General features: G+C 38.0%; 4 protein-coding genes across 10 annotated transcripts; 3 read left to right on the top strand and 1 right to left on the bottom strand.

Moving 5' to 3' along the window:
* The first annotated feature begins 1,321 nt into the window (after positions 1–1,321).
* LOC120010832 (transcription factor bHLH145-like) lies at positions 1,322–5,093 on the top strand. Its single transcript, XM_038861715.1, has 4 exons — positions 1,322–1,489; positions 2,083–2,654; positions 2,833–2,979; positions 3,072–5,093. The coding sequence occupies exon 4, from the start codon at positions 3,287–3,289 to the stop codon at positions 4,373–4,375; it is 1,089 nt and encodes a 362-aa protein (XP_038717643.1). The 5' UTR covers positions 1,322–1,489; positions 2,083–2,654; positions 2,833–2,979; positions 3,072–3,286; the 3' UTR covers positions 4,376–5,093.
* A 1,228-nt stretch (positions 5,094–6,321) lies between these two features.
* On the top strand, positions 6,322–17,400 carry LOC120010844 (WD and tetratricopeptide repeats protein 1). Of its 7 annotated transcripts, none has more exons than XM_038861734.1 (20): positions 6,322–6,566; positions 8,217–8,285; positions 8,692–8,769; positions 9,254–9,388; positions 9,481–9,588; positions 9,717–9,845; positions 9,937–10,052; positions 10,151–10,268; positions 10,492–10,597; positions 10,898–11,043; positions 11,197–11,367; positions 11,461–11,571; positions 12,123–12,234; positions 13,423–13,667; positions 14,090–14,180; positions 15,442–15,537; positions 15,637–15,707; positions 15,783–15,910; positions 16,360–16,475; positions 17,118–17,400. In XM_038861734.1, the coding sequence occupies exons 1-19, from the start codon at positions 6,495–6,497 to the stop codon at positions 16,439–16,441; spliced, it is 2,184 nt and encodes a 727-aa protein (XP_038717662.1). In that variant the 5' UTR covers positions 6,322–6,494; the 3' UTR covers positions 16,442–16,475; positions 17,118–17,400. The 7 variants fall into 7 exon arrangements, 2 of the variants coding, with proteins under 2 accessions (XP_038717662.1, XP_038717661.1); XM_038861733.1 differs by having other exon boundaries at positions 13,324–13,667; XR_005470935.1 differs by lacking the exons at positions 15,783–15,910; positions 16,360–16,475; positions 17,118–17,400 and adding an exon at positions 15,110–15,174 and having other exon boundaries at positions 13,324–13,667; positions 15,637–15,681.
* Positions 17,401–18,995: 1,595 nt separating this feature from the next.
* Positions 18,996–20,354, top strand: LOC120011436. The gene is made up of 2 exons (XM_038862545.1): positions 18,996–19,476; positions 19,572–20,354. Exons 1-2 carry the CDS (start codon positions 19,343–19,345, stop codon positions 19,996–19,998), a joined length of 561 nt encoding a protein of 186 aa, XP_038718473.1. The 5' UTR covers positions 18,996–19,342; the 3' UTR covers positions 19,999–20,354.
* A 3,271-nt stretch (positions 20,355–23,625) lies between these two features.
* Positions 23,626–24,906, bottom strand: LOC120010638 (zinc-finger homeodomain protein 2-like). The gene has a single exon (XM_038861429.1). It carries the CDS (start codon positions 24,410–24,412, stop codon positions 23,765–23,767), a length of 648 nt encoding a protein of 215 aa, XP_038717357.1. The 5' UTR covers positions 24,413–24,906; the 3' UTR covers positions 23,626–23,764.
* Between the last annotated feature and the right edge of the window lie 1,132 nt (positions 24,907–26,038).

The raw sequence follows: 26,038 nt of genomic DNA, 5'->3' as shown, positions 1-26,038 counted from the left end.
GTATGATGTACCCAGAGTTATGATCAGTGGGACCCTTTTCAAAACCTTGGTATGATTCGTGGTTTGAACGGTCAAGGAACAAATTATTGGTGTTCATGTTTTGCATAGGATACCATCCCTTTTTCTTTTTTTTAATGTCATGTAATTCATCTTTTCTGACCCGAGCGGGAACCCGAAATCCATGCCCACCGATAAACTAACTAACCGTGGTCTATGGTCTGGTTGGAACCCGATCGTTAAATGAACAATAACCGGAATCCTGACCTGAGCGGGAACCCGATAATAAGATCCCAATTGGAGAATGGGGAGGGGTGGCAATAGAAGTTAAGAACAAAGTCCCACGTCTATTAGAATAGTTTATAGTCAATCAAGTGATATATATGGGTAAATTTAATCCCTTACATTTTTCCATATATAACAAAACCTTTTTTCTTTGGCTCAGCGAGTTAGGCTTGGGCCTGTAGTAACTAGGTTCAAAAGGAACAAAGTCGTTTGTACTCGATGTATTAACAGGAATCAATAAACCTAAAGCGGACAATATTTTTGACATATATAGAGGTGTGAATATATAATAATAGATAAACACAACCCATAACCTCACACATTACTATTGGTCTTTCGAGCCTAAGTGAAAACGTTGGTGCTTTCATTGCTAGAACTCTAGCAAATGGTTGTGGGTTATTAGTTGGGTTAGTGGCAGACAGACTGTGGGGCACTATCCATAAAGGTCATGCCGTAAGAGAAGGCGAGAAAACCAATTGTTGGAGAATGACAAGGCTATATGGCTATGTCTTGAGGACGTGCAGATTCATCGAGAGGGGTGGAATGATAAGATCTCACATTGAGGAGAATGAACGAGAAACGATAATAGATAAAGTCACAAGGAGAACCAACAACCTAACACATGAAGATAGATTTTCTGAACCTAAGCGAGGACATTGAGTTTGAAAGAACAAATTCGTGCGGGTCTTATCTCAGAACGGACAATATCATACTGTATTTAGGCCTGCAAATACTGTAAATCTATCCAAGTCGAACCCAATTTCTCCCAAGTCAAAAAGTCTTCATCTCCTTATTCACCAGACCCAGACACGGGAAGAGAGGGAAAAGAAAAACGAAGGGGGGGTTTGTTACAGTGTTTCATCATTGTACACTTATACCTTGCGTGCACTCCTCACGCACGCACGTATGGGACTCTTTCCTTTATTGTTTATATTTATTTATTTATTATTATTGGTGTTGGGCATGTCTTTTGATTCCACAAACGGGGACATTTCAGTCAATTCCGTTTCTATATAATCTTAGCTTCCGTGCATTTCCACACATTTCAGCTTTTGCCACACGCCTACACCTGCTTCTCTTCTCCATCAATCTGTCTCTCAAATCGCCCTTTCCGTGCTCTGTACGCCCGATCTGTTTTTTCGAAGCTGCAATCTAGGATTGAGTTGGTCTCCAGTGGAATTTGGTTCTCCACGAGCCTGTTTTCATTGTAAGTTTTCCTTTCTTCGCGGTTGTTTTGTCTTCAATCACCTTAATGAAGTGTATTTTAGTGTACGACTGTGATTGAGCTCCGGTTTTATGTTTTGGTTTGGGAATCACTGAATCAGGTGTGATTATTCAGCTAGAATGTCATATTCGTTGCTTGTTTTGCTTGCTTGAAGCGTTTCAAATTATTTTTCGATTTGCTTTAATTTTTAGTGAAATTCCAGGGTATTATGTTTGCTGTGTGTATAAACACTCGTAAATCTGACTGGAACAGCTTTATTGCCTTAGAAATGTACAGGTCGTACTGGTCTGCTCTTTTGTGCTATGTTTCTTGTTAAAGTGTTGTTTGATTGCTGTAATGGAATATCCGCTCGAGGCAATATGCGGCAAATGTTGAATTTGGCAGTCGTTGTTCTTATATTTCCGAAGATGAAGCTCAGTGTCATGGATTGCAGTCGAGTGTAAATGTTTTCATGTTTGTTGTTAGCTGCCCGAGATCTCTGTTACAGTTGAAATGAATTTCTGATTCTTGAAATGGAATATATTTCATTTTATTTTGCCCCACGAGATTCATATTTAATACGGAAAAATTTGCAGGGTTCTTGAATAGGAATTTCGTGCAAGGTACAGTCTGGCCATCTGTCCGCAGTGGGAAACAGCATGCGGTGGATTTTGAGTCATTCTGTTGATGTGTTTAGGAAAGGCTTCTCTTTGAACCCTTACTGCAGAGTTATCCTGTAATTAATATTTTCTATCCAAACCTCTGAATTTCTATCTTGCATTTCCCCATCATTTTCCATGGGATCCACTTTCTTCATTGTTGTTCCCTGCTATGTGCGCCAGATTAGTTGAATAGTAGCCTGACCCTTCTCGTATTCTTAAGAATAGTGTTTCACCTTCTTCCAAATTCTTCACTTTGTAGTATATTTGTCATTTTTCTTGGTAGTTCAATTGATCTTGTTCTGTCAACGAATTGGGCATCACTTTTTGTTCTGCTCAACGATTGCGTGGTTGTTTAAAGAACATTGAAGGGCTGGGTAGTAGTTATGGTGTGCCAAGCAGCGGGTCAAACAAATTTCCGGGCATTGAAATACGAGAATGGGATTGGTGGGAGTGCAAAAATTGTAGTTAGAGTTATAGCATGCTTTCAACCACTCGGAAATTGCCAGGTTAGTAGAAGTTAATCTTTTACTTTTTCAACCTTTTATTGTTAGAACTAAATGCCCATAATTGTCTAAAATTCTATATTTCATGTGCGAAAAGAAAGGATTACTTATTTTTGTGTTTTAGTGATTCTGGTTGAGATAGTTAGTCTAATGTTTTCACGTTTTCTTGGTTTTTCTGCAGGCTGAATATTTCCGTCATTTACTGAAACCTGTTACGTAGATTAGTTTTGCACTCTAGTATTTGAATTAAGCTGAGATTGTAGTTTTTTTCTTCATTACCAAGAGAGAGTGAACATAAAGTTCCAGTGTCACAGGTTCCCGTCATCTGGTATGTTCATTATTTCTTGTCTGTGCGAATGTAAATTTTCAATCATAATATTTGTTTACCAAAATGTAAATTGTTTTGCTCACCTTTTCTAGGTGGTGGTTCAATTCTTGGAAACAGTATTTTCGCATATTATGTGGGGTAGAAAACAGGGACTCCGCGAACATCCTGCGTTCTTTTGATACTGTTCCAGGGATTTGCTTGCCCTGAAGGTCTGCGTACGTCTTGCTTGTCCGGAGCCCACCCACTGCAGGAGCCTTGTGTACAAGTGCTATTTACTTTTTAGTTGTAGGTGATTTGTATTTGTTGAATGGGTGAAAACTGTGGATCTTCGTTTCTGCAGCAACCATTTGATTCGCAATCACCCTATTTGAATTCTTGGAGTACTCCACTTCACTTGCTGCAGCAAACTGCTCCCTCATTCATGAACCCTGACATACATATGGTTTCTGCTAATTTGAAAATGCCGGAGTACCTGTTTCCTCAGTTGTCTGACTCACCGGGTGGTCATGCAATGGAACCTCATGCTTGGTTCTATTGTCTGCCCAGTTTCCGACGGGATTTTATGCCCACAAACTCGGTTCTTAAAGAGAAGCTCTCTTCTATCGCTTCTGATGATTGTGGTGAGGAAACCACATCTAAGGCAGGATCTGTAAGGGGTGAGAAGAAGTTCCTCGTTGTTGATCAATCAGGAGACCAAACAACTTTGATCTTCAGTTCTGGTATTGAAACTCCAGTTCAGTGTCTAACTTCAAGGTCTCCGAAACCATCTGTTGTTTGTAATTTGACTGTGCAAGACCCTGGGGCAAAGGAAATTCCAAAATTTCATTCCGCACCAATTTTGACTGATGAAGTTGGTGTAAACAAGGTAACTGATACTGATAGTGAGATGCATGAAGACACAGAAGAACTCAATGCATTGCTCTACTCTGATGATGACAGTGACTGTACTGAGGAGGATGAAGTTACTAGCACTGGGCATTCACCCAGTACGATGATTGTGCATGATATGCAAGATTGTTTTGAGAGCAGTGCAGAAGAGGTTGCTAGCTCCATGGGATTGACCAAAAAGCGACGACTTTTTGATGGAGGGGATGACAATGTAGCAATACTGCTGGACACTGCCGATTCTGTTAAAGCTAAGCGATGCTGTTCCGAGTACGATGATGATGCACAATCGAGTTGTGCCAATGTCTGGAATTCTGGTTCTTCTGATGACACTTTTTCACCAGTCAACAAGAGGATGAGAAAGGAGAAACTTACAGAGATTGTGGACATTCTGCAAAGCATCGTTCCAGGTAGTAAGGGCAAGGATGCAATCATGGTTCTTGATGAGGCTATTCGGTACCTGGAAACCTTGAAGCGCAAAGCCACATCCTTAGGACTTGATACTATATGAGTTGCCAACAACTCTTTGGTTTAAGTGGTTCGTTTGTGGTATATGCAGTTGATTTTCTGTCCCCAGTAACTCATAGACGAGTATGCAGAATAAGTTAGGTGTGGATTTGCGCAAGCCTAGGAGTTTCTAGCGACTTTTGTGAAGATTGGAAATTGTAGAGAGGGAGAGAGCTTGAATTTCTGCTGAAGTCTATTGAATGGAGTTGGAAATCAGCAACTTTGGGTGGTGAAACCTTTTTCTAACATCTACAAAGGAGTGAGTGCGGTATATTATATGTCCACAATAACGGTACGTGAATCATCATCAAGCGCTTTGTATTGGGATTAAGAGAGAGAGTAGAACTCATACCTTGGCACTAGAAGTGGTTATGTGAATGAGATGACTGGTTATTCAAGAGGGACCCCCCTGATGGAAGATGAATGCACGCCCCTTGTGCTCCTTTGTGCTTTTGGGACCCAACTTTCACTCACTTTCTACTGCTTTTATGTCTCCAATCTTGTCATGTTTTATTATCCTTTGTGGGAGTCTTCTTTTTGTGATGTTGATGTTAGCTCAACCGCACAAGTAAAGACTCTTTCTTCATCCTGGCATGCAATTTGCCAATGGGGCCTTTAAGTCACCAATGGTCTAAAGTCTCTCCCACCTTTGTATTTTATTCTATTATGTAAGAACTTTATGTTGTGTGTGTTATATGATATCTTCTGGGTCTTGTTGGGTACTTGTGGGTTGTGACTAATTGTTTGATGTTGAGAACCTGTGGGTTTGGCTTTATTGTTTGTCTTGATGTTTGTGTAGCTACGTCCCCTGCCTGCATTTATGGCATGAGACAGACGCGTTGTTGTCTGTCCATTGTTCTGTGCTTGAATCTCTCTTCTCTATGGAGATGATTGCTTTTCAGGGGACTACGAAGTTGAATTATTTGGGAGTCAAAAGACACAGCTCGTGATTCGGAGTTGCACACGTTTTTCCAAAGAAAAAATGATACTCTGAATACACAGAAGTGATAGGGATCTCAATGGTAAAAGATATATTATGTGGATATTTATATTTACATCAATCAAGGGATCATGTGAATTATTGCCAATTTGTGGTCATGTTTGGTTGATTAAAACTTAACAGGGCATGTATTACATGAATGATATGTTATAGTACTGGCTATGCGTATGGAAAATTTGCGGACTTGACGGTATAATTTTAGATCTATATTAGATGTTTAAAGGGTAAATCTATATAGTGTTATTTTCAGTTATCAAAAAAATAATTGTAGGTCCATTTGAGAATATATTCCACCAATGATGTAGATGAGTCACAAACTCACAGTAGTACTTCCTTTTTGGTGCAAGAATAACTTTACTTTCGCTGGACTAACAGTTTGTTGAACTTGGATTGAGCTACATATCTTTAGTTACCAAGGGAGGATTCGCCACAACTTTTTCATATTCCATGAAGAGATCAACATCACTCAAAGGATCTTGCAATTGAAAGGTCGCTTGTGCTGGAGTGGTCCTGCGTTAGGCCCATAAAACGAGTAGGACCATATTGCATTAAGGGTATAAATGGGAGTATGATTGGGCTATGGCCCATAGACCATAGGCCCAGTACCTATTTGGGAAACCAATTATTGTACTACTCGCAACAACTGCCCCACAGAAGAAGATAAGGCCTGGGCCGGCTGAAGTCCTTTCAGCCCAATTTATACGCTCAACGCGAGTGGGTTTTCGGTTTCCTCGCAATATGATAGGTTATATAGGGTATGCTCACTCATACGCATCTCATGGTATTGCCTAACCTTATTAATATCCGAAAAGGCCAAAATCATGTTTTCGGTTGCACAAAAGATCAACGGTGCTCAAATGCTATACTACAATCCAAAACTCTGCACCTTCACTTACAGTCTCACACCACCAATTTATATTTTTATTATTTTTAATAATCTGGTTTCTTCGTTCCGAAGAGTAGTGTAGAAGAAATTCGACTGGGAACAAGTGAACCCGCCCATGCTATATTTTCATCACGAACTACGAAAGGCTCTCATCCGGCGATCCAAACAGATACTTCGATCACCGATCATCTTTCGTTATCAGATTAATCGAGTTAGGGTTTGTTGAATATCGTGTCGATGGAGAATCTGCACTTTCACGACGGTAACATATACAATCTTATTGAGAAGAGACACTACGATGTTCGCCGTGTAAGCTTCTGCATCAACTACTTTCTTTTTCTGCTTTCAACGATTGATACATGACATGGATGATATGTTCCTTTTTAATCTGTTTTAGCTTCGCATTTCAACTACTGAAAGCGCCATTATGTGCAGAAGAAAATTTTAGATGACGTACATGTGGTCTTCTTGATGTTAAGTCTGCAAATAACTATGTTCTCATTCTTATTGATTATTGATTTGATTCTTGACAATCTTATGATTTAGAAGGAAAATAAAAAAGAAATCTCGATGGTACTTGGAGATGCATCTTATATTTTTCAAAATTTTATTCAAAATCATGGATTATCTTCCCAAATATTCTTGATGGCAAACTTTGGTCTTTCAAAGAATTAGCTTAGTGTTGGATGTTTAGGCTTTCTATTGGATGAAAGGTTAGGCTAGGATTGGTGATGAAGTAAAACAAGCAATTGGAAATTCGATATGTATTATTTGTCTGTGGATAGTACAGGACACCTAAAAATTTCACTATCAGGGTTAAAATTTGGTGTGGGATGCAGTGAGTTTCTGAAAACAAGAAGTTATTGTTTGATGAGCAGAATTTAGATATTCAGTTCTTCAAATTGTTGAATAATAGAAGAAGAAAAGAAAAAGGAAAAAAGAAACTCTTCCATCCCAAAATCAAGGTAGGTGCATTGCTGAGGATTTGTCTCAAAACTTTTCTTTGTTCACCCTTCTAGAATAATTTGCCAACATGTGTGATTATAGACTCTAGGCAATCCCAATTAGGTAAGGATTAGCTGCCTAATGTATTCTGTTCCTGAAACTTTCAGTAGGATTTGACTTTAAAAAATAACTTAACGAAGACTAATTTTTAACCCTATGATTAACGATTTTTGAATTTCTAGCAATCTTGATATATCCATAATAACAACTACAATCAATATTAAATGATACCTGTGTAAAATGGGGTGAAAACTATTTATCCTATATAAACTTTAAGTAAAGCTAAATTAGGTTGAAAGTTTCCAATGTGGTTGAGGGAATATTAATGTATGGGTTTGAAGTTAAAAGAGAGTAAAGATGCAGTTAATGGCTGTATTCCAGATCAACTATTTAACCGAACGCTCAATTTTACTCTAAAAGTATTTTTCTTCTTTCTTTGAATTTGAAGAAGAGTACTTGACAGCCTTAAATTCACTCTCTGTTGCATGTGGTCTCAGGTAGTTTGCAGCTCTGTTTCTATCCATCTTAAAAGACCGGATGGCTATTAAAACCATCTGGGCTTTGGGTTTGTTTGAAACCTCTCCAATAGTTGTTGTACAACCATCAAAACTTTCTCATTCGTCGTCAGGCTCGGTCCAAATCCTCCTCACTTTAATTTCTAAATCAATTGATCCTCCTCACAGCCTCATGGCCCAAGTTTTGCAGAATGGTTATGCTTTTCTTTTGTTCTGAGTGTTTGTCAATACGCTTCATGGTTTAACATTTTAGTTGAAATTAAATCTGTTGTTTTAGATTGTTGCACAGTAATCTGGATGTCGTATGCCTTATCAACAGTACCACCTTGGCATATAATGATATTGACTTATAGACCTTTTGTTTTCTGTGTACTTCGAATCTCCCCACTGTGTACTGATACTCTGATAGACTAAGGGGCATCCTTTATTGTTTGTATAGGATGGTAATCACACTTTGCAAATGCACTCGTCGTTGATACGGAGGCTCTCTCAGGAAGCAGAATTGGAGGTTAGTAACTTAGTATTCTCGGTCTTATCCTTTATTCCTTTATTTTGTTGATTTTTGTCAATTTTGATCCATACTCGTGTTATGTAATGAGGGTGAACCCTTGGCTGAGTGGTAAAGTAGTTTTGTCGCAAACTAGGGGTCATGGTAAGGAGAGGAAAAAACTCAAAGCTTATGATACTTTTCATATACGAATGTAACGTACTCATATTTGAGCTGCTCTTCCATATGTAATAGATGCTCTCTGAAAAATGTTTCATCCATTTCTCTGTTGGAAAATTATATTTTCAGGGTGAACTGTGAGAAAATTTAATTGCTTGGAGTTGGCCTTTTTGTGTTTCAACCATGCTTCGTTTTTTTCCTGGTAAAATTGCCATCTAAGATTTGTCTGTTGCTCTATCTGTAACAGGGGCACCAGGGTTGTGTAAACAGTGTGGCTTGGAATTCTAAAGGTTCACTCTTGATATCTGGATCAGATGACGCACGGGTATAGCACCCTCGATAAACCCTAGCATTATGTTAGGAAATTATTTGGAATCTTTGTACTCTTATGGGAGTTATTTTGTATCTTAGTTGAACGTTTGTAATATATTGGCAGAAGATGAGAAAATTAGAGAAACAAATAAACTTGAATAATCATATTGTTCACGTTTTTACTGTCATGGATTGTGAGTATACTGAAGTGAAGTTAATCGTTCTCTCTGGTGCCCAGTCCATCTTATATCCTTTTCTTGGATGGGGAATATGGAAAATGTTGACCAAAATATGTGATTGGATTGAGTGTGGAAGTCAGGAAATTATCAATGCAGCAATTGATGTGACTTTAATATGGGTAAAAATAATCAGTGCAGCAATGGATGGATGTAGTGGACTAAATGTTGACTTCTGTCACACAGACTTTCTGTCTCTCTCCATGTATGGTTGTATATATTTTTGAATTAACTGTTTGTGATGCTTCAATAAATATGCAGATGAATATTTGGAGCTATAGTAGCAGAAAAATTTTGTATTCCATAGATACTGGCCATTCTGCAAACATATTCTGTACAAAATTTGTTCCTGAAACTTCTGATGAGCTTGTTGTCTCTGGAGCTGGAGATGCTGAGGTAATGTGTTTACAATTTCAGTTTTATGATGTTTGCACGAAGTTATAGCTCATACCCATGTTAACTTCTTGTTCTATTTCATTTTCTGTCAGGTTCGATTATTTAATTTGTCTCACTTAAGTGGGGGAACTTCTGATGATAATGCTATCGCTCCCTTGGCACTGTATCAATGTCACACTAGAAGAGTGAAAAAATTAGCTGTAAGATTTTGTTGCATAAAAGGACTCAGAACTTGTGACAGGGTTTCATAGGATCATTCCATATGGTGAATATGGACAGTTGGCTGCATGCTTATGCTTTTCATTAATTATATATTCTTCTACTGTAGGTTGAAAGTGGAAATCCCAATGTGGTATGGAGTGCTAGTGAAGATGGAACCTTGAGACAGCATGACTTTCGGGAGGGGACTTCTTGTCCTCCAGCAGGCTCTTCTCACCAAGAGTGTCGCAATATTCTCGTGAGTGCCAATTCTGTTGCCACTTTTCTTAAAATTACATTTTGTCTGGTGTACTCATATGTTCGTTGATAAATTCACTCCAAATTGACAGCTTGACTTGCGGAGTGGAGCAAAGACGTCACTGGTTGATCCTCCTAAGCAAACCCTTGCTCTAAAGTCTTGTGATATCAGTTCCAGTCGGCCGCATTTACTTCTTGTTGGTGGAAGGTCTGTGGCTCATATTGTCTGCAGTATCTTGTCCTGCAAAGTTATCTTGTTATTTTTTATTCTTTGTTGATGTTCTCTTGCATTTGGATATTCTGTAGCGATGCTTTTGCTCGATTGTATGATAGAAGAATGCTGCCTCCACCAACCTCGTGTCGGAAAAGGATGTCACCACCTCCTTGTGTTAACTATTTCTGCCCAATGCATCTTTCTGAGCGTGTAAGTATAGGGCTTCGCAGTTATTTTATTGCTGCAGTATTATTACATGCCACAGTATTATAATATTATATTTTTCCTCCTTTTCATCCGGTCTATCATTCTTCAATTTCATTTTTATGTAATTCTTCAGAATCCTTTCTTTTTGTTAATGCTAGTTTTAAACATATTTGATTGCTTTCAAACATTGTGGTGGAACTCAAAAGCTTGATATGTGTTCTTTCAGGGACATCCAAGCTTGCACTTAACTCATGTTGCATTTAGTCCTAACGGTGAAGAGGTTCTTCTGAGTTATAGTGGAGAGCATGTATACCTGATGAATGTAAATCATGGTTAGTTTTTTCACTCTAATTTAGCAAAGTAATGGGTTTCAAATTGATTTTTATGTTTATGTGGGTAAGGGATCCCTCTGTAAAAAGCAAAAGTTGTGTGAACTCCATTGAGTATCAACCTATGACTTCCAGAATTACTGTTTGAGAGCTTTTTTGATGTTGTTTGTAAGACTTCGACATGTGGGCAGATTGTTGCTTTTCGAAGTTGTTATACATCTTAATGATATATGATAGTATTGATGCCTTATTTTGTCATGTAGTCACTTGATAATTATCAGCAAGTACTTTTCATGATTGTAGCTGGTGGGAGTTCAATGCAATATACCTCAGGGGATGCTTCAAAATTAATGTGCTTCACACCGCTACTCAATGGAGCAGAGTTGCATCCGCCAAATTCTGGTGACCTGGAGGACAATTCATCTTGGAAAAGCCATTACTCTCCCAGGGTTTGCATCTGTGCTCTTCTTACTACTTTCTCCTTCAAGTATTGTGCCTCATGTTTAATTTGGTAGTATTTGTGTGTTTAATGATTATCAGTCATCATGATGTTTGCTTAAAGTCTTAAACTCTCATGGGCTAGTCTAATGCTGTTGATGCAGCTTGAAAAGTGCTGGACATTGGTTCAATTTGCTGAAAAATGCTTAGAGGAAGGGACAAATTATGTATATGGAATTGAGGCATGTAATGAAGTTATTGATGGCCATGCACAAGACATTGCACCCTCACTAAGGCATGATTGTCTATGCACACGTGCCGCCTTGTTGCTCAAGGTTTCTTAGAAGTGTCCAATTCCAATATTTTGCTTATTTCTTTGATGATTAGTCTTGCTAATTTAGCATTTAGTACATCTTTAAATTTTCCAGCGGAAGTGGAAAAATGATGTTCATATGGCTGTACGGGATTGCTTTAATGCTTGGAAACTCAATAACTCCTCGTTTAGAGCCCTTCACCTCATGTCTGAAGCATTATCACAGGTAATTATGCAGTACACTTGCTGTTTATCATAGGACCCATTTGATACACAGTACTTGAGCTATCAAAGTTCAATTTAGTTCTGATTATCAGTGCTGATGATGCATAGATGCGTTTGTGTTTTTGACTTGCAATTCTACATTAAATATTTATAACTAATAATCAATGCTCTGGAGTCAAATCTGTCTGGACTTCTGAAAAGTCACAACAGTGACAGTTCTGTGGCCGAACAGTGCCAGCTTAACTTGAAAATTTTGACTGGCAATCACATTCCAATAATGGTGATGGGAGTTTTTTTTTTATGTTTTGAGGTTCTTTGAACTTTCATCTTGTGCTTCACCCTGTATTAATCTTACACGTGGTATGTTGCGTAGAGTATCTAGTTTCATGCAGCTCTCACTTGGCCTAGTTTATTAATTTAGTGTGTTGGAAATAAATTCCTATAGATCGTTTGGTGCAGAATGGGACTGGGACTGGGACTACTGACTATATTGCATGCATAATTTGATTAAAGTGACATTGTCTTTTAGTCAGTAATTTTAGTTGCTTGCAGTTGGGGAAAAACAAAGAAGCTCTGGACTGTGCCTTTGCTGCTCAAATTCTTGCTCCATCCAACTCATTGGTGGCAGAATGGGTTGAAAATATGAAGAAAAATGTTGCTGCAGGTTTGTTGTATTGCTATATTTTCTTTTGTTACTTTAAGATAGACTACCCTCTTTGTTGACCATTAATTGTTTCAGTATGCCAGGCAGTATCTTTGTAGTGCAATTTAATTTTTTGCTTTCTCATCATATTTAATGTTCCGTTTCAATTTCCCGACTAGTGCAATGCAATTGTTAAGTATTATGAAATGCAAAAATTAATAATCCTTGTTCATCTCAATGTTATTTATTTATTTTGACAATAGATATGGCACGATGTCCCCCTGCAATTCCTTTTTTTGTGCAATACCTTGTTATTCACAATTTAAGGGTGTAAACGTGACAATTCAACTTTTCCTTCCTAAAATTGATGTTGACTCACCATGATGAATGGTTTTCTGAACTTGGACCTTGTTGGTTGTTGAATTAAGGCTTGTTAGATAAATTGGTTTCGGGAGACTAAAGCTCATTATATTCTTAAATAAGTTCTTCTCTGACATGGTCTGCTGAATGGGATTGTCAGAGTATGGTTTCTTGAGTGTGTTCATATGGTCAAGTAGAAATTTGGGCCTCTGCTAAATTTGTACGGGAAGAATCTAAATATGTTTTCTCGAAAACAGTGTTTCGAGTTAATTTCTACTTTTTCTTTAAGTTCAGTTTGTTGAATTGAGAGAGGTGACCTTGCATATGGGCTCACTTAAACTTCATATAGCTGTGTTTTTCAATACACGTGCCTAACGTGTTTTTTTTTATTTTTTTTTACTTTTAATTGGATTTGTTTGAATGGAAAAATAATTATTAGAGCAATGAGGTGCTGCGTGAAGAAGAGTTACGAATTGGGATGCTTGGCCCTAGCTTGGTTATATGTTGCTTTAATCAGGAAAATTTGCATGAAGGGTTTTTTTCCCCCTTTCCCCATATACTGGATGCATTTTTTAGGCTTATGTAGTTCTTTTGGATGCATTAATTAATATATGTATGGTAGAATGCTCCTACTTTTTGTTCAATTTCTTGACTTCACTTTCTTTTTTTCTTTTTTGTTCTTTTGGCTTTTCAATATTCAAAATGCTTTATATTTGTTGTTCATGAAACTGCTTGTGCATACACTACTAGCTGAAGCTGGAAAAAATAATAAGGCAAATGATGGGGCCTTAAGAATGGAACCTCGAACTGAAAGAGTACTTTCATTGAGTGATATACTCCACCGCTCAGGGGCAAACAGTGATGCTTCACAAGATGGTCCAAGGTCCGAAAGAGAAGATTCTGATTATGATGAGGAATTGGAGCTGGACTTTGAAACATCGGTATCTGGTGACGAAGGGCGTGATGAATCCAATATTCTTCATGGAAGTTTAAATCTGAGAATTCATAGAAGAGGCGATTCAACTAGGGAAGCCAGTGGAAATGGTTCTTGTGGATCTCCATCTTCAACACACAGTGACAAGATACTATATCAGGTTTACCTTCATGTCTTTGAAATAGGCTTCAATGAGGTTTATATTCTGTTTGTATGCATCTTATTTGACCCTCTTAAGTTGATTGCTGCAAGAGGATTGTTTTTCCTTACCCTGTCAAGGAGTGTTTAAGGAGCTTTTGGTGGTCGTGGTAGTCATGTTCACAAATCACAATTCTCTGTCGTAAATCCACCAATAATTGAAGTTGGCATACAATTTTTAAAACGTGCTGGTCAAAAATATGATTACACTTATATGCCTGAAAGCTAGGAAAATTTGACAATACCAAATGATGGCAGCCCAATATCTGGGTTCTTTTTTTTCCCCGGAAAGAGTCTTTCATGCAATGGTATGTTCTACTTTTCCTAATTATTAATGTTATTCCTTAGCCAGTTGGCACTTCACATTTATGGCTTTCATTGCAGCCTGAGGCTGCTATTGATATGAAGCAGCGCTATGTTGGGCATTGTAATACTGGAACCGATATAAAACAGGCTAGTTTTCTTGGGCAAAGAGGCATGTATTTCATGAACTGCTATCTTCTTAACATTTGAGTCTTATTTCATATGCTGTCGTGCTGTTTTGAAATTTGTTATAGAATATCTTCTTACTATGATACTTTTTGTGTTGTAACATACAAATAGTACTAATGAATGACTTCTAACTCTAAGTGGAATAACATTGTTGCTGCGGTGCATAAAAAGTTCTAGGAATATGTGTTGCTTCCTGAATAGTTGGGAGAAAAATGTCAGAGTATTCATCTGCCATCTAGTTGCTATTTTAAACACCATTTGCTAAAGGTCAAGCATTCCGATTCATCATCATTAAAGCCTTTGTTCCAAACAATTTGGGGTTGGCTACATGTTTCTATAAGAAAGTCAATTTGAACACTACTTGGATCACCATTCATTCCTATCTAAAGCTACTCCCCACTATCTTGATACTTCCACCTATGTTTTTGACCTCTCCTTTTTCTTTTTACTATCTTCTACTTGAATTTTTTCAATTCTTCTCACTGCTGGACCATTCTCTCTTTGTTGTGCTTGCCCAAATCATCTTTCACGGTTCTCTCGCTTCTTATCTTCAATCAGCTCTACCCCTACCTTAGACCTAGTAATCTCGTTTCTTATCTTATACTTCCTTATGTTGCCCCATATCCAATGCAACGTTCTCATTCTGTTGTGTGAAGAGGCTAAATCAAACTAGGAGCGTCCTACTATTACATATGGTGTTTCGTGCATCATGCATTGGTGAACATAGGTTTTTGGACGTTACAAGCAGTTGTCAAGACCAAAGAAAACAACTTTGCCTGAAATTCTTGATACCTTTTGTCATAGCTCCGCACTTTATTTATAATATTCTGTGCAAAAGTACATCAATAGTAGGATTCGTATTAGCTACAATTACTTTTAAGGATAATGACAGAACTTGGTCCCTTTTTTTAGGAATATTACATCTGCCTGGATATCTTCCAAGTATGGAGAGAATGTTACAGCTAAGAGTTTTTTAAGTAAGCACATAAAATACATGCAAATCTATCTTTGTAGCAGCAATAACGTGATGATACTTGCTTTGACAGCAGTGGGCATTGTGAGGCTTTGCTGTGTTTGTTGATCAACCTTTTAGGAGGTGTAGCGTTTAGAATATTTAACATCAGGTCATTCCCTTCTGGCAGCACTGGGGCCTTGATGGATGGATTATGAATTTCTCATCGTTCTTATCTTAATTTTTCATGCAGTTTAATAACTCGTCATTATGGTTGTGGTTCAATTTGCAGGTGAGTTTGTTGCTAGTGGAAGTGATGATGGTAGATGGTATATTTGGGAAAAGAAAACTGGAAGATTGATAAAAATTTTGCATGGGGATGAAGCTGGTAACTTCTTCACTTGAAATTTTGTGATAGTCGTAATATTTCTTCTGTTCACTATTGTCTACTACTGTCTAAGGCATTTTCCCGATTGCCCCTCTACAGTTGTGAACTGTGTGCAGTGCCATCCATATGATTCCGTCGTGGCAACAAGTGGGATTGATAACACGATAAAAGTGAGCTTGATGAACAGTGTTCTATTTTGGTGCATCATCAGAGCACTTTTAGACATTTGTCGTTTGTGGTTCTAGATATGGACTCCAAGTGCTTCTGTCCCATCGGTTGTTGCTGGTGGAGCAGCTGGACCTGAAACTGCTAACGTATTGGATATCATGGAGAATAATCAGCGAAAATTGTGCCTCAACCGTGAAGCTATCCTGTAAGGCTAACAAATTCCTGTTTTCCTAACAATATTAACTTAAAACTATTGTGGCTCGCTTTCCTGGAGCACCTCCCTTTATGCTCTCAAATTCAAATTCTCAAGGCATTTTGTATAGAAAAATCTGGTGTGATGCCTAGCACGTGTTTTCTCATTGAACCCACCTTGCAGAGTAAACTATGGATAGAGGTCACATAAAAATACATAAGATCCAATAACGGTCTCCATTTTTTGTTGAGGTAGTAGGTTTTTGGAAGTTACTTTGAGGTACTATGATATCTAAGCTTTCGTAACTGATGGAATTTGTGAAACTGAGGGGGATACTTTGCCCCGCTGTCTGATTTTTGGATTTGATCTCCCTAATTATTTTCTTTTAATGATGATTTTGGAAAACTTTCTTTTGCTCTATGGTTAGTTTCATCGACCTTAATCATTTATGATACTTACAGTCCCTTTGAACTGCTGGAGCGGTTTCGGATGCATGAATTTGCTGAAGGAAATTTTCATCCTTTCGAGTGTGCTCAGAGTTGATCTGGCTCATAGTTAGTAATTGTTGGATATACAGGTAATTGATTGATGTCCTTACTCCTTTGTTAGCTTAATTTCCAATGTTTTGATGAAATTTATGGGTAGTGTCCTGATAAGTCAAATTGAAGCAGTAGAATTTCCAATTCGAGCCTTTGTGTGCATTACCGAATACCGATTGATATAAGTATTCCTGCATATAGGAGCGTTGCTATATGTGGGCAGCTGGTGCAAAGCTTTGTCGAATTCTAAGAAATTGTTGTGTGTGAAATGTGAATGGGCAACTAGAAAGAGTGGCTACTCTCATCTACATGAGATGATAGGGGATTGTGGGGCGACCCAGCCACCACCTCATGCCTAACAGTTGCATAGTTCAAAGACTGCCCATTGTTTTCGCGGCACTTCACTTGTGTGTCGGTGATAGTTGCATATTAAAATTGATTCTGCTACAACATGGGAGTTCTAGATTTAAATTAAAACTGCGACAAGCTGCTTTATCTTGTTGCTTGTGTATTAAGAGTCTAAGACAGATTTTGTTTCCCCTTGACAACCCTTAACAAAATGTTCTTTACTCAGTCACCCACTCCAAGGCTGGAATTGTATCTTGAATGAGTTTTGTCATTAACGGATTGTATTCTTTGTGCACTAATTTTAATCTCGTATCTCATATGATTTGTCACAGATGTTTCCAGGTGAATTAGAGGATATGTTCTTTGTATTACGCAAAGGCCTGAATAATGAGTTACAGCAACGGACAATGTGATGGTGTTTGAAAGTTTGCAGTCCTCAAAGATAAGCTCAAATACTGAATAAGGAGAGCTCATTTGTAAATTATGTAGAGCTTCTTTAATGCCTCTATTATGTATTATTGTTTCTTTCTTTCTTCTGATTTTGTAAATCATTTTACTTGATGTATGACTGAACTTATTCTGTACAGATGAAAACTTCTTTTGTTTAGCCTGTTATTATATTCTCAATCTTTGTACCAATGCCTCAGCAGTGTCATTGTCATCCTTTGTTGGCACCCAGTCAGGTTAGGTTCGACGTGAGGGGGTTCTCATGAAGTTTGGTGTGGACATTGTTTTTTCTTTGAGATTCAGAATATTCATTTTATATGAAGCATATTGCGTTATTTTTATTTTATTTTTTTCCATTTTGTGCAGGGTGCTGTAAAAAAAGGAAGATATTCTCGAGATTACGGAGCATGCCAGCTATGTTAGGGTGTGCGGTCACTTGTTGGATGGATACTTGGTTTGCCCTAACGTCCATGTCCTCAGGTTGGTGGTGCTTGTTCTTGTAGCTTAAATTAAAATACCCTGTTTTGCTCTCCTTTATACTGTGGAGGAGAGTATAAAATGTGGAGCGAATCTACCCATTTGGGGAGTATAGTGTTGACCAATCACTCTAGTCAAATGAGTTGGCGTCTTGATCAGGTGAGAGATTGGTGTTTCAAACCAAAATCTTCCATTTTTAAAAATATTTATGGTTTATTATTTTAAAATAAATACTCTGGTGAGCAGCAGTACTGTCTGCTTAACTAACATGTGCAGTGGTAGGCCTGCAAGGCGATAGTACTGATATTTAGTGGGAAAGGAAAAAGGAAAAAAAAAAAAAAGGTTGGGACTTGGGAGTTGCCTAAAACAACATCCACAGTATTCCTAAAAATCTATGGGACTTTTTTTCCTTATGTTTAGTAGAGAGCAGAAAGAGTTGGAAGTTGCCTAAGAAACACGGACAGTATCTCATAACTTTGTGACTTTGTTGCCTCAAATTGGGTCGACCTCTATACCTTCTGAAGTAGTAGAGGAATATTAGAAGCTTGGAGATGATGCATCTCTCTAAGGTAAGACTTTGTAAACTATCGATGTGGTCTACAAGCAAAGATCAAATCCTCTGAATCATGAGAGTTCTTTTAAGGATAAAATCGTTGACGACTTTAGATAAATTATGGTATAAATTACAATGTGTAATGTAATTGATACTGAGAAGTTAATGGGTTTGATTAAGGCTGCAACTACTGGTGGGGTCAAGGTTTATAAGCACCCCTAGACTTTGATGAAAGCGTCTTTTCAACCTCTTGCTCGGTGGGGGGCGTGTATGGTGGCCAATTTATGTTTAATGGGATGAGATTTCCACACGTAATTTTGCTGGTGACCATTTAAGTTTTGGATTTTATAGCATCTTCCTTTTTGGTTAGCTGAGCTACTCTTCTACGCCATTGGATTTGGATTACCAAAGCAAAGTAGTTAACATCCACCATAGTTCAACAATAATGAATACACAAATTTCATTTCGACATCTGATCCATATAGTCCAATTCAACGAGGCAACACGGCCTTACGAGGTTTTTAAAATTAATTATAATGTGTAGTGTTGCCGAACGATCATGAGATGTTGAACAATAGAGCTAAAAAAGTCATCCAAAAAAAAAAAGGAAATAGAAATGCCTCCCCCCATATATAAAATTATAAATCCTATCTTATGAAATATATATGACCAGGTTAATAGGTTATTTCTATTGAAACTCTGATTTGGTCTTCTCAAAAAAAGAAAAAATAAATCTCTGATTTGGACTTGTATCATTTTAGTTGTGAGAATCTCCCTTTGTTCCCATTCATCTTTTTGGGTCTAGACGGTATTCCTGGCCTCACAGTGTTGCAATTGTAATAGAAAAAATGTCCCATGATAACTCTCTTTTTCTTATTCAACTTTCCTTTCATAATTTTGGGCCAAACAAATAGATTATATGGAATATTTGAAATGCCATATAGGAAAAAAAAAAGTATCAATATTAAAATAAGCAAACAACACAACATGGTCCTTAATTTATGTTGTCCATAAAACCCAGTTCTCCATTATCAACTCCTCTCTCTCTCTCTCTCTCTCTCTCTCAATGAAAGACACAATATGACACCAAATAAGCCAACTATTAGTGCATCATCAACACAAGCAATAATACCAGAATGTTGTATGTGTGGGGATTCTGGCCTGTCTCATGAGCTCTTTCACTGCAAAGTCTGCAAATTTAGATCTCAACACAGGTACTTATTACTTTATGATCATTCATTCTTTCTGGGTTTTCTTTCTTTTGATCAAATACTTGATAAAGTCTCTGTCTTTTTATCATTTTGAACAGATATTGTAGCAATCTGTATCCCAAGGCAGAGTATTACAGAGTATGCAATTGGTGTCTGTGCGAAAAAGACAACAAGAACTCACAGAATTCTTCGAATTCTTCATCATCAACCAAAACGAGTGGCGAAGGCGATATCAAGAGCAAGAAGAGGAACAATATTCAGGGGGGATTGAAGGGTCGGAGTGGGAATTCACCATTGAAACCCAGTAGCCCCATCAAGAAAGTACAGAGGTCGCCGGAGCGATCATCATCGCCGGACAAATCGCGGAAAAAGATCGTCATGAATAAAGCATTGGAGGAAAAGCTGATGAGGAGGAGAAGCTCCGGTGATTTACTGAATAGTAAGAATGAAAATGGGATCGTGAAGAAGCACGTTTTTAGGAATAAAGTGAGAAGGTATAAGCTGCTGGAAGAGGTTTCAAGCTGATGATCATGATCATAATTGTTAATTGAGATTGTTAGATTCAAGTGTTTGAATATCAAATCTGAATTAATGGAATCCAATTGTGATGGAGATTTGGGTTTGACGGATATGGATCTTTCAGTTTTTCTGGTTATCCTGGACTTTCACAAACCCAACTAAGAGTGAAGCTATGCCTAACCATTCCGGGTGATCACATCTTTCTTTTTTTTAATACAAGGGAAGGGGATGAGTAGGCTCGAACTCGAGATTTCTATGAGATATTCATACACATGAGTGTCATTTGAGCTATTCATAATTCTCGAGTGATTACATTTTTTTATCCTCAACAATCTCATTTGAACAATCAATTAATCAAACATTCATCACAATGGATTACTCAAAAGAGTTATTGTTCCTTATGGCTTATCGTCCGCATGGTTCTGTTCTAAAAATGACCTCTTGGTTGATCTTTACTTGAAAAGTACATCAGTGACTTACACCTAATCGATATGGGATACAAGTCTTAAACTCCTTATTTTTGTGCGATCTGTTTACGAGATCCAATAGGTGAACACATATAAAGATCTTTTAAGATGGATTAACACTCCCATGCACTTGTGAGATTGGTTATGCGAGGCTCAATTGGTGAACACGGGTAGAGGACTTTTAAGATAGAGTCTTCACTCGTGAGAGTACCGCATAAATCCAATCCAAATAATTTGAAAAGGTATTGTCCGCTCTGGACCTAAGGTCCACACGGTTTGATACTTAAAAGAACACTATTAATTGAGAGGGATTGTATCTTTACTACTTACACCCAACCGACGATGATGTTGATACAAATCTTAACAAAAAAAAAATGGTGATCAATCTTGTCTTTAAAAAAACAAATCATGATTTCAAATCAGTTTCTGCAACATGCGATCTGTGACGGTGATGCGGATGACTACTTATCAATTAGTTTATACATAATTCATAATTGTTGTCTTTTCCAGCAAATAATAGGTGGAAACAATCAATCACACTATTCTGCAGTCTCCATGTCATTGTTGGATGTACCCGATCACACACACTCACACACATATATATATGTATGTATATATATGTATGTACTAGTGGGTTAATAATTCGTAAGTTATTGTGGAGGATAAACAACATATATACTTGACCTAGTGAAGTCAAAACTTGACAAATATTTGTTGATGAATTATAGTCAAGAGATTTCAGATTGTTCAACACGGAGTTGGTCAGAATCCAAGTAAGTATAATATTATGATGACTTGACTTGGTTGAATTCATGTAAACCTCAAGTACTAGAGACGAAATGCCCTTTCCTTTATGGCATTTCGTCCAACACTTGCTGTCCCCTCCTTTTTGTGTCTCCTATGTAATGATGAAATGGCTTATGTGGTAGGCTAATCAATAGCTTTCTCTAGGAGTTTCCTGGGACGACTGTTGTTTGTATTTTTTTTTTTTTTAAAGTTATTATGTAATTCATTTTTATGATGGCTCGACTGTCTTGCAATCTCAAATTCTCTTACCCATTAGGTAAATGAATATAATCCGATCCATGATCATTGTGGTTGTTTCATATGGTTCGGTCATTAATTCTGATTTATCTACAATGGCAATTGTTTTTGTGGCCAGAATGGAGTACTCAAATACATAAGAATTGTTAAGACTGACTCAAAATTGAGGTCCACCTAAGACTAAGTCATTTGGATCTGGCCCAACTCTGGCCTTGGAAAGGTGATTCTCATGGACCCGGAAAATGGGCCGAAGAACTTGGTTGCCCACTTGAGTTACAACTCACAAGCCCATGCTATGGAGATGGGCTTTGATTGAGATTACTGGGCCTAGATATTCCATTCAAATAGTACCTCATATGGGCCGGCACGAATCGTATACCACAAACAAAGCTTCACCCCTCACTCTAGAACTAGAACAACAAATTCTCGAGGAAACAAGCAGGGTAAGATGGTAAGTCTTGGCGAGCTTTGGTGCACTAACTACTGCTACAATAATTTTCCCAATTAGCTTTCACCATTTAAAATAAGTTTGCGACGTGACTTTGCATGAAAATTAAAGAAGATGTCACGAGTTGAGGGAACTAAGTGGCGGACGGACACGCCATACATTTGGCCTCCACCGGAGTGTCAAACAGACCCAATATAAACACGTAACTATTAAGCGGATCGAGTTGACTGACGATCAATCCTTTTAGAAAATTTGAGAGCTCTGAAATTATCTAGGAATTTCAGAGTCTGAAATTTCACATCCATGGGCTGTCAAACCAAATGACACATCATCCAACGGCCATAAACTCATGCTTATTCTCTCTCCCTCTTGCCCGTATGGCCATGAGGCCATCATATTTACAATTTCTCCTCAATTTGATGCCACCACCGTCACCAATCACCATGCATATATGGTGCAGCCTCGGCCACCCCCTGTCACTGCATAGACGTCTCCTAGATATCACCTCCAGCTGCCTGTCAGACCAGTCCATCCTCTCCCTCGAAGAATTGAAAGATTTGGAATTCTTTCGACCAAGGAAGGTAGGGAACTAATAGCCTCATCACTAGGCCGCTCTTAAGGCAGTAATTTAATTTTCATGGGGTATTTTAGAAAGAAAAAAAAAAGCTTAAAACTTCCAATAATAAAAAATTACGTGGCATTTGATTGGACCATTGGATTTAATTTCAGAGTCTAAAATTTCTAACGAATATCAGAACCTCCGAATCCCTTTTAAATGCGGTTTAAATTGAATATTTCACATCAACACCTTGCGATTTATCATATATTTTTAGTAGAATGGGACAATCGAAGAATCCAGAATTTACGCAGAAGTGAAACAAAAGTTCAGAGAAATTAATGAGAAAGATAAACTTATTGATCTAGATAGTAGATATATATTAGCAATCTATATATCTTAAAGCTGAATTTCAAAAAAGTTAAAAGAACTTTCTCATGTAGCCATGTCATCTATATATATTAGTTCTTTAACTTTTTTGAGGTTCAACTTTAAGATATATAAATATCATGCGGATTCACCACTAGTAAAACTAAAAGCGGTAATATATGTTTAGAGTAAAAGGAGAAGATGACACTAATGAATATATACGAAACTATTGACACTTTCGCATGCCAAACACGTTTGCTGGAACATCGATTCAATGATCATCATCAACTACAACTGTAACTGACAATTTGTTTCTTCTGATCTCAACTTGCCAATGACACCAATAACTTTAGGTCTACAAATTTTAAATCAGAATCTCTCAGTCATACCCTACCTGATAAAATCATGGAAGAAGAGTAGAATTGTAGAAATTAACCTAGCTCTGAACATTCATTCATCCATTAACATCAGCAAGCAATGTACTGAGAATTAATCTAAAAAAAAACCAGCTCCTGGTCATCCTTATCCATGTTAAGACTAAAATCCCACGTCAATCCAACCGAGTAAGTAAAATCCAACTCTTCTCACTTTGTAGACACGTTTTTCATAGATTTAAGTACTAATATTGACGGTCCAGGAAGAAGGGTTGAGAATTTCACCAATCCATCCTATTCAGAAATGAAATATTGAAATTAAACTAACCTAAAATCAAAAAATGAAACTTAAAAAGGAAAAGAAAACATGAGTAATTAAGAACCCTACCCAGCTAGCTTAGCTTGTTGAATATATAGCACAATTAACTAATAATTCTCCATCTGACTCTGATTACATTCTCAATCAATTGCACTTATCTCATAGTCTTCTTCTTCATTAAGCAGTCACCAAAAATTAGGGTTTCTTACCAAGGGTGTGTTTGTTATTGTGCATCCAGACTTTCAATACATTCCGCTTCACGCCTGTCTCCGCACAAAACTGCTCCACAGTTTCATCATCGTGCTTTTGAATCCTCCACCCCAGCCTCTCTGCAATTTCCAGCATCTTGTTCTTCTGATCCTCCGTAAACTTCGTCCTAAACCGTCTCTTCAATCCACTCCCTCCTCCTCCGCCTCCGCCACTACTCGGATTTGAAACATTATCCTCTTCTCTACTGTTTCCTCCACCACCGGAAGCGGCAGGTAGAACAAGCGGCCGCGGGGCTGGTGTCGAGTGCAGGTACCCAGCCGGCGCTCGGCGGAATTGGAGTTGATGCTGTTGCTGGTGAGAATATGAGGATTCCCCTTCCATCTCCTTGCGGTGGAAATTGCGGTGACAGTTACAGGCGGCGCATTTTAGCGCGTCCAGGGTACCTTCATCGGCTGCAGCCATGAACTCTCGGCAACCGTCTACCGCTTGTCCCCCGATATTCACGGCGTGGTTCTTGAGACATTCTCTGTACCTAACCGCTCCACTTTTAGACCGAGTTGATGAGTTGCCTAACGAGTCGTAACCCGTTGCCTCGGCCATTCCTATCTCTTCTTCTTGCTCGTCAAAATCCATCCTCTCTTATCAATCTATCCTTCAATTAATTTTGATAAAGGAGCGATCAACATGGCCGGCCGGTCACTGGCAAATCGATTCTCGACCAGGATCAGTGACACCGGTGATAAGAAGAGTTGCTCTAGTATTAATTTTTTTGGGTTAAGAGAAGAGGAAGAGAATATAAGAGGAGGAGAAGAGTGTACGTCGCCATCAATCCGGCCTGAGGAAAAAGAGTTGTCATTCATGATACTCATACATACTCGAAAGTCTTTGAGAATAACTTATTTACTGGTTATGATTACCAGAATTCAAGTGGCAATTACGGCCATCCGTCACTGCACTCTTATCTTCTGTGAATTACCTTTATTGAGTTGGTTTAATAGCGAGCGATTAATGGAAGAGAGAGAGAGAGATTGAGAGGGGGTGGTGTCTGTGTTTGGTTTGGACAACAATAAAGATGAACTAACCATGGTGCATTTCAGTTGGTTATATCTCTGAATTTAGGATAGATGATTATTTCGACATGCTATTAAGATCGAGAATTCAAACAAATTGGGAAACGTTTTCTTGGCCTTGCGGGCTCTAGGGTCTACTTCCGAGTTTCAAGAAGGGGTTCTAAGTCTCATTTCACCCACAATGCCTTTGGTCAGTCTTATCAATCGTCAAAGTGGTGCGGGGGATTGGTCAATGTGGTGCAGACTATTGTGACAGACCGAACTTTATACCCATTTAACTATTAAAAAAATATATTGAGCGGAGTGCTTCCTTCGCTCCGTAAGCGGAAAGGATAGAAGATACAGATGAACTTAGATTCTATTAGTACATGGTGGGATCACACATGAAGCCCATAACCTGCTAAAGTTCTGACAGTTTTGAAAAACAAAGCCAAAAATTGTTGATCCAACGGCATTAATAAATTGCAATTTAATTAATTTCATGAGAATTGAAGAGTAATATTTAAAGACATTATAGTATTAATTAACCAGCTTCTTCTGATCTTATCTGCAAATATAGAAAAACGACAAGTTTGAAGTGATTGATTAAAAATAGGGTCCAAGACACATCATATGAGGGAATTAATGATGCTCTACCAATTTAATGTAGGTCATAACATCGTCAAATCAAAGAGTACTAGCGGAGCTACACCAAATTTGGATAGTTGTTTGTGGTGTCAAGAACAAGAGAGACTTGCTTCAACATTAGGGTGCAAAGCCACGAACATCTACAACAACAGTACTAGTTTCGTCTCATATCACCCTGTCATATTTTTCTCTACACCATATCACTCTGTTATATTATTTTTTCAAAGTTAGATGCGAAGTTGAGAGTCTATCGATTTGTAGTATTCCCTCCATTTATAGGGCGGTACTATATCATTAAGAAAACAAGAGGAGTGTTCACTCATAAAAACACAAAAATGATGAGGATAACATTACTTTTTGTCCCAGCTATCACTCATAATTCACACACACAAAATTGTGTGTGTCGATCTCAGTATATGGATAGCTGAGATAGAAAAGTAACGGGATTTGGTGTTTGCTGAGGGTTTCGTGGGATTGTCTCTTGCACTGGTATTGCTGTCAAGTCTCTTGTGGTCTTAGGGCAACTTCAATGGGCACTTGAAAATTTTTTTTTTGAAGCATT

The sequence above is a fragment of the Tripterygium wilfordii genome, chromosome 12 (assembly GCF_013401445.1).
Source record: "Tripterygium wilfordii isolate XIE 37 chromosome 12, ASM1340144v1, whole genome shotgun sequence".
Classification (NCBI taxonomy): domain Eukaryota; kingdom Viridiplantae; phylum Streptophyta; class Magnoliopsida; order Celastrales; family Celastraceae; genus Tripterygium; species Tripterygium wilfordii.
This window is presented reverse-complemented; position numbering and strand designations above follow the sequence as displayed.

What these genes read in the sequence shown, in the direction of transcription:
- LOC120010844 (XM_038861733.1), top strand. Translation starts at nt 6,495, where the DNA reads ATGGAGAATCTGCACTTTCACGACGGTAACATATACAATCTTATTGAG. An exon ending in CTGGATCAGATGACGCACGG is followed by an intron (nt 8,770 to 9,253) that starts GTATAGCACCCT and finishes ATAAATATGCAG; the next exon opens with ATGAATATTTGGAGCTATAG. An exon ending in GTGCCGCCTTGTTGCTCAAG is followed by an intron (nt 11,368 to 11,460) that starts GTTTCTTAGAAG and finishes TAAATTTTCCAG; the next exon opens with CGGAAGTGGAAAAATGATGT.
- LOC120010638 (XM_038861429.1), bottom strand. Translation starts at nt 24,412, where the DNA reads ATGGATTTTGACGAGCAAGAAGAAGAGATAGGAATGGCCGAGGCAACG.
- LOC120011436 (XM_038862545.1), top strand. Translation starts at nt 19,343, where the DNA reads ATGACACCAAATAAGCCAACTATTAGTGCATCATCAACACAAGCAATA. An exon ending in AAATTTAGATCTCAACACAG is followed by an intron (nt 19,477 to 19,571) that starts GTACTTATTACT and finishes CATTTTGAACAG; the next exon opens with ATATTGTAGCAATCTGTATC.
- LOC120010832 (XM_038861715.1), top strand. Translation starts at nt 3,287, where the DNA reads ATGGGTGAAAACTGTGGATCTTCGTTTCTGCAGCAACCATTTGATTCG.